The following is a 9,165-nucleotide window of genomic DNA, read 5'->3' as shown; positions in this document are numbered from 1 at the left end:
GGAAACGTTTCTGGAACATGTCAGAAACTGAAAAATGTTTAGTGGGCAATCTCTTCATCTTTTTTTGAAAATTGGGGTAATGAAGAAACGAAATATTTTTTTCCTCCTTTCGCCATATTAAAAAATCCTAAATATTTCCACAAACTTATATTTCTACTCAACTTTTAACATTTTCTTTGTTAGTAAGTTTTTAAAAAAATATATTTGTATATTCTCTTTTACTGCTCAAAGATGCCTATTTAATTCTGAATCCTATACACTTTTTTAGGAGTAATTTAAAAATCAGCATTACGCCTGTTTTCGTATCGGGTTAATATAACGATTTTGATGATTCTAGAACCTGCCACCTCAAATTCGATAGTAAGTGTACCTACCGGTTGAATTTCATAATTATAAATTTTAACAAACGTATAAGTATTTCACATTAATGATTACCTACCTTAAAAAAAACGTCCTCGAATTAGTGGGGTCCGTGTCGCGACATGTAGATGGTCACGTAAGCCGGCAAAATATAAAACTATTTCGAACTATGTTTATGATCAATGATTTTGTAGGTAGGTATGTACAACTAACAACTAATTATATGTACCTATTTACGTAATGAAGGATACAATAGCTCAGTTGTTGAAACTTTACATGTTAAAAAGCCATCAAATTTTCATTTATATTAAAAATATAACCTAAAAAAAAATTATTATTATTTTGCGTGCAAATTTAAATGTGTTTATTATTACTTGCCAGCCTACATAATTAAACTATAAGGAAAAAGCCATACTTAATTGGAACCTTTTTATATTTAAAAGAAATTCATATAATAGTTGTTACGTTAGGGTGGAACTGTAATGAGCCATAGATTTATAATAGATACTACCACCTACGTCTAATAGAAATGGTTAAACGTGTGACAGATTCCTAAGTATACAGAGATTTCTTAAAAAAAAATATAGGTAAGAAGAAAAGGGCCTATCTAAACATCCACTTGTTTGTAGTACTTGACTCACACACAAGTTCATAGGATTTTTTTCTAAAAACACAATTTTACTTTCGATGCAATTTCTTCGTGAGATTTTTTTGTTGATTCTAAAGCCTCTTCCAAGCCCTAGATGCGACGAACATGGAAAAAGGTACACGAATATGATTTAAGTGTAGTTAATAATGGTTCGTTTGAATGAGGGGTATTCAAAGTAATCTTTTTATAATTTTATTTTCGACTAGATTTTGATTTGATCATATCTTTTAATATTTAATAAACTTTTCTAGATAGCATTCTGGTGAATTTAAAAAAATCAGACTTATAGTACTTTATTCTTGAATTATTTTTGTTTTGTTTCGTCCTGCCCTATAGGCTGTTCGACTTGGAGCCATTGGGATATTAGGTAGTTATCGAACATGTACATTAACTTTTGGCGCACAATGTACATCGGTCCTAGGTATAATTTTATTGTTATCGGATCTGTGCACGCAGGTTACATGAGACACATCACGTGAGATACATACATTTTATTACACATTACATAATAAATATACAAAATTACAAAATACATACAAATCTTTAAGATACTTGTATACATTTTCTGCTTCATAAAAATATATTTAAGTAGGGGGTATCTAGACCGTCATCAGTCAGCGAAAAAAGCCGACTCATATATGTACACATCTTATTGCGAACTTTGTTTGAAAAAGTTTGCAAAAGAATCAATCATCAGAACAGGCCGAAATCCGTATGCACCACATCACAGTTATTTTGTTTCTCCACGTTGGCGGCCATGTTCAGCTCCACCAAGGTGTCCACGCTATTAATGCTGACACCTTTCAGAATCTTCTGCGCCGCCAAGCTGGTAAAATTGAAACTGAGGTCGCTTAGGCTGGGGAACTGGTGGTTACTGTTCTCCCTCGTTAAAGTTTTCTCTTTGTAACAAATATTTGGCTCCGAACCTATCACGTTCTTGTCCAGCGCCTTTCCGTTTTCCAGTCCGTAAAAGGATTTTTCGACTGAAGTTTTCGTATCGACTTCGTTCTTTATGTACTTCCCAGAAAATAGCATGGGAATACCGTCGTAACTTTTTGTGGGACTAGGAGGCGTGCTGGTAAAGAGGGAATTTTTTGAGAATTCCCTGAAAGTATTTGCTATTGGCGAATCTGGGTTGGACGTAGAATTATACTGGTTGTGGGAACCAGACGAAACATTTTTGATTAAATTGTGATAGCTCAGGCTATCTCGCGATGGCAGCTGTAGGGACAATTTTCGATTGTTGTTCATGGCTTCACCTTTAGAGTCGTTGTTGGCAGTACTTTCAAAATTGGTAGAATTGTTCAAACTTAGTTGTGACTGTTTGAACTGGTTAGTGTTCTTTGCTGGCTTCACGTCGCAATTTTCTCTCGTTTGTTCGGTACCATCTCCGATGACGATCACGTTTGGATTGTTTTCCGCCTGTCCATTTTCAAATGTAATAACTGATCTTACCGGGGAGTTCTGGACGAATATTTTCGTGTTACCTGCGGTGCCGCCGTTGATTGTAGTCGTGGTAGTGGCATTTGTTTTGCTGTTGACGTTCAATCCATTTTGGTTAGTTGTCACTTGAAGCGTAAAGGAATTACTGTGCGACATGGGAATTACGGGACTCGGAGAGACTTTGTTCTTTGCAGCGGACACTTTTCTGGCGTGCTTTTTAATATTTCTCGATTCGGTACTCATAGGAGAGTCTAATAGATTCCTGTCGATAACCGTCTTATGCGATTCTAAGCTAGAAGGGCCGCTAGTTAGGGAACTGCCTGTTTTACTGCTTTTATGCGACTCTATACTGCTTGGGCCGCTATTGTCGATACTGGAGAGGTTCTTCACTGGCGAATCCGTCGAAGACTCTATGGGTTCCTCATAGCTAAAGCTCGTTGTGTATCTTTGACTAGTTTTTGTAGGATCTGTATCGCTGGACATTCCGGGTTGTTTGAGGGAACCGCGACTAGAAAGATTTGTATCGATGCTTTCGTTTGGCTTAATTTCGATAGAAGTTTCGGCAGTTTTCGAAACTGACGGTTTGTTTAGACTAGTTCTGCTGCTTTTCCTTAAGCTGTCTCGGCAACGATAGCTTTGTTTTTTTGGCAGGGTGCTGGTTGTGTAAGAGTTGGAATATCGCGTTATGGGGGAATTTTCCCTAGAGGCTGTATATGGCGTGCCGATGGTGACGTCGCTAGATAGTTGCCTGCGGTGATTTCTGGGTAAGGTGGCGGATCTCGAGGAACCAATCTCGCAGTTATCGAGGTACGCTGCTATATTCAAACCAGTTTCCTGAAACAAGTAGTGCGACCGATTATTATAATTCAACGATAAATTTTTTGAGCAGCAGGAAATTAAAGTCCCGAAACTCCAGAGATTTGTCTAGAAGTATTCCTCAAAAGTAATACATTACCGAGTTGTTATTAAATATTAAATTGGTTACACAGTTCAAGTTCAGGTTCAGAAATGGATCAAAAGTATTTATTAGTTCTAGCACAAATTTCCAGAGAAGTTTTATTACGTAAATTATGAATAGCACCATACAATTTCCATGCAGAGAATACACAAAATTATTTTATTAGGTTGTAAGTATTGAATATTGTGGTTTGATTTTTTTTGCACTGGGGTATACATGTACCTATCTCCTTATTTAACTTTTAAGTTTTGTTGATACCATTTGCTTTACCTTTTCTGTGGCGGCCGTTTGGGTGCCAACATTATGCAGATGCACAGCTTTCGAGTTGAACCATTCCGTTGGCGGGAACTGAGCACTGAAAGTTCCAATGTGGCATTGTGACCTCTTAGACCTCCTGAATAACCTCGAAAGGAGAGATTCCTTCTCTACAATACAAAATAAATACAACTTTATGCTGCTAATCACTTTCCGAAACTTACTCGGTGTCGGTGTCGAGTCCCCACTGTTTGGATATTCTGTGCTGCTGCTGGTGTCTACGTAATGCTTTGAAATGGTTCTAGTCGAAGCTGATCTTCGAAGACGTCTGTTGGAGCTCCATAGCCTGAAGGAACCTCTTCGATCTGGACTTCTGGGAGATGGGAAAGACGCGGATCGCCTCTTCGTTCTTGGGTAGAGAACCTTATCACTTGCGTTTCCTAGGAGAAAAATTTGGCTCAGGTGAATTAAAAGCAAGTCGTACTTAATTGGGATATAATACACATATTTTTTTTTGTGGAGGGAGACATAAGACCTTTTTTTACCTCCGCAGATGACGTCAGCCAAATTAGTCTGAATGCATTGGTGGGTAACGTTACCATCCCTTATAGTAGCCATATCTCCGTGGACCATGACCATTGCCTCGTCCGTTGTCATAAGCATTGTTTTGTTCGGTATAGGATCGGTGCCGTTTTCTTCTCTCTTTCTACCTCTTGACTGACTTCGAGACCTTCTACGCCTAAATAAATATAGTGCTAAATAATCAGGGTGTACACTAAATTTCAACCAAAAACATCCTGATATTTCCAGGGTTTCCGGCTATATTTAAATAAAGTACTACCCGGCAGTTTACAAAGGTATAAATTCTATATCAGTTTCGATTTTTCAGCCATAACTATTTCTTAAATTTTTTGTCCATACTAAATATTACCACCTAAATATTTAAATGTATATTACAGTGTTTGCTACAGAATTTGCACTAAACAGGTTAACATTTTTATTTATGGTTTTAGGAAAAAAGTTTCTTCTAATAATTTCTGCTGTGCAATCTAGATATATAAGATTTTTTATTTAGGAGGAAATGAAGCAACTAAAACTAAAAAAAATACAGCTTTAGAGAAATAGGTTTGTAGAATTTTGTATTAAATTCTAATGGCGTTTATTACCTATACAAAATCAGCAATTATTATTATTTTGGTTAAATTATAACTTTATTACAGGATTTAATATTGATTGCATTAATAATATTGAGGAAATAATAAATACAGGCTATGGCGGTTTTACCATAAGACCTGCGGAGCTGCAGAACACGTAAAATTTTATGTATGTAATCATATGAAATATCAACAAAATATTTAAAGAATCCAAATGTACTCGCGCTAAAATAAATCTAGGGGAGCTTATATTATTATTTATTNTTGTGCTTATCTTTTACATTGAATGATACTTTAATTATGTTATAACTATCTTGTTTCACAGAAGGTTCAACAGAGAATATTAATCACACCAATAATAATATATTTTTGATACGATAAACTTTAACAGATTGCGGTAGGTACTCAATTTATATGAAATAAAAAAAATTTTGTGATGTAGTTCCTAAATATTTTGTATATTAAAATAAAACACTGTATAACGTAACATATTTATTTACTGATGGTTGAAAATAATTATTTAATTTTTGTCTTAATGCAGGGCCTTGAATAATCCGTCCTTAATTTCGTTTCGTAAAGACTGAACGGTAAGTTTCCTGTCTACGATTCAGTTTAACATTTTTCGTTGCAACTGTAGGAGATATACTGCAAAGATATTTTCATTATTAAAGTTATCCATTAAAGTATGTTTTCATTGCCATAATACTCCTTCTCTTAGCACTACTATCAGTACTAGTGTTACCATTCGATGTATTCTGAACACTGAAAAAAAATTACTGTAAATATTATTTCTTAATTTATTAGGTCCGTATCAAACAATTTGGCAGGGTACGTATTTAACATCCTTAGCATTACTACTATTTTTAAATTACAAATCTTTATTACCTTAAATTCAGTTGTCTCTTCTTTTTACGTTATACCTATTCGAACTTCAGTAACGTTATAGGTCAAAGATGATTCACTTGATTGTAACATCAATTTGGTCAAAGCTCCTGTATTAATTGAACTCGATAAAGTACTCTTGCTTAAAATGGAAGAAGATACACCACAAAATAATTTTATGGAAGGTGCAGAGTTGGGTCGTACTATTTTTCTTCCACAAAAGGGGAGAAAATCATCCGCTTTAAATGTTCAGAGCAAATTACGTTATTTTTTGTCCATACCCAATTTTCTTTTTCGATAGAAAGAACCTTGTCCTTGTCCAGTAAAGTTTCATTTCTAGGAAAGCTAGAAATAAAAAAATTACATGTTTACAATAAAAATTTAGATTAAAAAGTGGAAATATCTTATTTTTGTGTACAGCTACCTAAATATGTAGAAATGTTTTGTATTGGACATCTTCTGCAATTTGCGCTTCCTTTCACAGTACAAAGCACAAGACATATTTAAAGTTCAATAAAAACGAAATTTACAAACAAAAATATGAATAACCTCAAAAAACACACCTGCGAACCTAACGTCAACAATAACTGCGTCACTGCGTGACGTAAAAGCCTTCAAAATGTCTGCGCCCGTAGCGTCCCTAGAAAAGTGGATGCGCACTCGTCGAAGCTCATTCTCCCCTACTCCATATCTCTGGGTTTGCCTTTACCCGTTTGCCTGGCTTCGTTGTTCTTCATCGTTACCAGGGAGAATATAGTCTCCATGATCGTTACTTTGATGCTATTTTATGTGATAATTTATAGTGTGTGCAGTTGTGGTTATTGTAAGGTGCATATAAAATAATGAATATCGATGCAAAAGGTGTAAAACGATATGTGTAGAGATTTCGAATTTTGCGTCACATTTACCTAAACATAGTTATAATACCCACTACCTAATACCTATTAAAGACAAGAGGACAAAAACTAAAAAAATGGAACATGGAACTATACGTTTCGGAGAACTATTTGAAATACGGAAGAATCAAGTGAAATATATGTCATTTATTTTATATTTTGTACAAATGTTTATATTTGTGTACGTGTATAGGAATGCTTAAATAAAAGAGTTTAAGTATACCTACAAATATTTATTTTTTCAAGATATCCTTTTGAAGTAAATTCAAGTCAGAAACTATTCTATTTAGATTTTATTGAAAAGTAACAAGAACACGACCAAGCTTACTTCACAGTTGGTATCGAATTAAATTCCAATCGTTTTATCCTATTGCTAAAACTTGATACATCAGCTTATTCATATATATAGGTTAATGTTTAGAAACCCGGGGCCTGATTGCTGCGCTGGTCTTGTTGAATAAACGTCATCACAATCTCCGAATAGTGTATCCAACTTGACCTTCGCATGTGAATCCGTTACAGTTTCGGCCAGGCTACCATGTATCTACGTCCTCGTAGATGTTTTCCCTGTAAAATCAAATCTTTTGTAATTCAAACATGCGACATATAGGACCCCGTCGGTCAATTTATTTTGTGTAGACCACGTCGGTCAATTTATTTCGTATAGACCCCGTAGGTCAATTTATTTCATGTAGACCCCGTAGGTCAATTTATTTCGTGTAGACCCCGTAGGTCTCGTTCGTTGAAGGTATGCCTAATATACGTCTTAAAGTTCTCTGAAAATTGTTATCGTAATCACATAGTAAGCTTACTCTCATACTTTATCGTTCACATAAATATACATATATCACATCACTCAGTGCACTGTAAACATTCGGACATGTCTCACTTCCTTCATTCAATACGTCTTATATGTCTAATATATACACATATATATGTCTAGTATATGTTTACGTGTTTTCGATTATTAAACAAAGTAAATTACTGTCTTTACATGTCGTATATTCTTTTAAATCAATTACATTTCTTTATTTACTTCATCATCATCATTTGAATCGCTACTAGTTTCGTCTATTGACTGTATTTTATACAATTTCATTTTATCTATGGAACATACTCCATTATAATGTTTTTGTGAGCGCGTTGCTCCAGGCATATCCTCGATTACATATCTATCGTTAGGTAAGATGGCTTTAATTACAAATGGGCCAGAATATTTCGGCATTAACTTTCTACTTTTACCATCGTTATTATTTATTTGCGTTTTAATCATTACCGTATCCCCAACTCGGTACTCTGTGGGTCTCAACCTTTTCTTGTCAAAATATTCTTTTTGCTTTAATTGAGCAGAGTTTATTTTCTCTTGAACTTGCTGACGTAATTCAGTTATATCAACATGGTCCTGTTCTACGTCAACCGCATTACGCAGAGCAGAATCATGTTTTCCCCTTGGCTGAAACCCAAAAAATACCTCAAATGGACTCTTACCTGTCGTTTGATTTATCGTACAGTTAAGGCCCCACCGCACACGGTGAATTAATTCGTCCCATCGTGTTTCGTCATTTACCATGGTGGTTAATGCTGTTAAAATGGTTTTATTATACTTTTCGACTTGTCCATTTGCCCTTGGAGTGGCAGTTGCGTTATGTATTAATTTAATATTATAGCTACTGCAAAACTCTACAAAGGCCTTACTCGTAAAACAAGAGCCTCTATCACAAATTATTCGTCTCACTGTTCCAAAAGTATCAAATATATCGTCTAAAAATTTGATAACCGGCTGTGATTTTGTACTCTGTACAGCTTTTATAAAGACAAATTTTGTAAAACTATCAACAGCAGCTATGATATACGTGTTCTTGTGTTTACTTGGAACAAATGGCCCTAAATGGTCAATATGAAGGGTATCCATGGGTTCACTGACCTTCGGTATAGGATGTAAATAACCCGGTTTTTTTGTACCCGTTTCTTTATTATAAAGGCATGGTAAACAACCTGTTATATAATTTTTTACGTATTTGCGCATTTTAGGGAACCAATATTGTTTTGCTATTGTATCAAAAGTTTTATTGAAACCGTAGTGTCCTATTAGGTCGTGACAATACACGGTAACTTGTCGTCGTGCACACTTGGGTACTAACCAACGTAACCCTGACACCGTTTTTCGATATATTTTACCGTTTTTCAACACGAAATTTTTGTGGATTTCGCGTTCGTCGTTATCTGAGGGTGTTCGCGATAATATGTCATTTATATATTTTGACCTTTCGTCTTGCAGTTGGGCTGTTAGAATCCAGTCTTCTTCTGTGATATTAATAGTATAGGCTTCGTAAGTAAGACTGTCTTCACCCGTTTCTACTGGGTTCCGCGAAAGTGCGTCTACATGTTGCATGTTAGTACCGGAACGATATTGTATAGTAAAATCATATTCAAGCGTAAGCATCCACCACCGTCCGATACGCGGAATTAAATCTCTTTTTGCAAATGTCGCACGTAGTGCGTTACAATCTGTAATAATTTGGAATTTGAGCCCTATTAAATAAATTCGAAAATGCCTTAAAGCTGCAA

At 35.2% G+C, this 9,165-nt stretch overlaps 1 protein-coding gene and 1 long non-coding RNA gene across 5 annotated transcripts in view; both read right to left on the bottom strand.

Moving 5' to 3' along the window:
* Positions 1-1,485: 1,485 nt before the first annotated feature.
* Positions 1,486-9,165, bottom strand: part of LOC108905772 (dentin sialophosphoprotein) — a 52,816-nt gene continuing 45,136 nt past the window's right edge. For both annotated transcript variants that reach the window (XM_018708791.1, XM_018708788.1), the window contains 4 exons: positions 4,211-4,404; positions 3,890-4,105; positions 3,681-3,835; positions 1,486-3,286 (listed from right to left, as the gene is read on the bottom strand). In XM_018708791.1, the coding sequence (XP_018564307.1) occupies positions 1,703-3,286; positions 3,681-3,835; positions 3,890-4,105; positions 4,211-4,404 (2,149 nt within the window). In that variant the 3' untranslated portion in view covers positions 1,486-1,702. The remainder of the gene's footprint in view (positions 3,287-3,680; positions 3,836-3,889; positions 4,106-4,210; positions 4,405-9,165) is intronic.
* Positions 5,299-6,391, bottom strand: LOC108905773. Of its 3 annotated transcripts, none has more exons than XR_001964278.1 (3): positions 6,126-6,391; positions 5,705-6,046; positions 5,299-5,581 (listed from the first exon to the last, which is right to left on the bottom strand). It is a non-coding gene; the product is annotated as an uncharacterized LOC108905773 (long non-coding RNA). The 3 variants fall into 3 exon arrangements; XR_001964279.1 differs by having other exon boundaries at positions 6,265-6,391; XR_001964277.1 differs by lacking the exon at positions 6,126-6,391 and having other exon boundaries at positions 5,705-6,081.

Source organism: Anoplophora glabripennis, unplaced genomic scaffold, assembly GCF_000390285.2.
Source record: "Anoplophora glabripennis isolate ALB-LARVAE unplaced genomic scaffold, Agla_2.0 scaffold221, whole genome shotgun sequence".
NCBI lineage: Eukaryota > Metazoa > Arthropoda > Insecta > Coleoptera > Cerambycidae > Anoplophora > Anoplophora glabripennis.
Note: the sequence above shows the minus strand (reverse complement) of the source record. Positions and strands in the feature narration are given on the sequence as shown.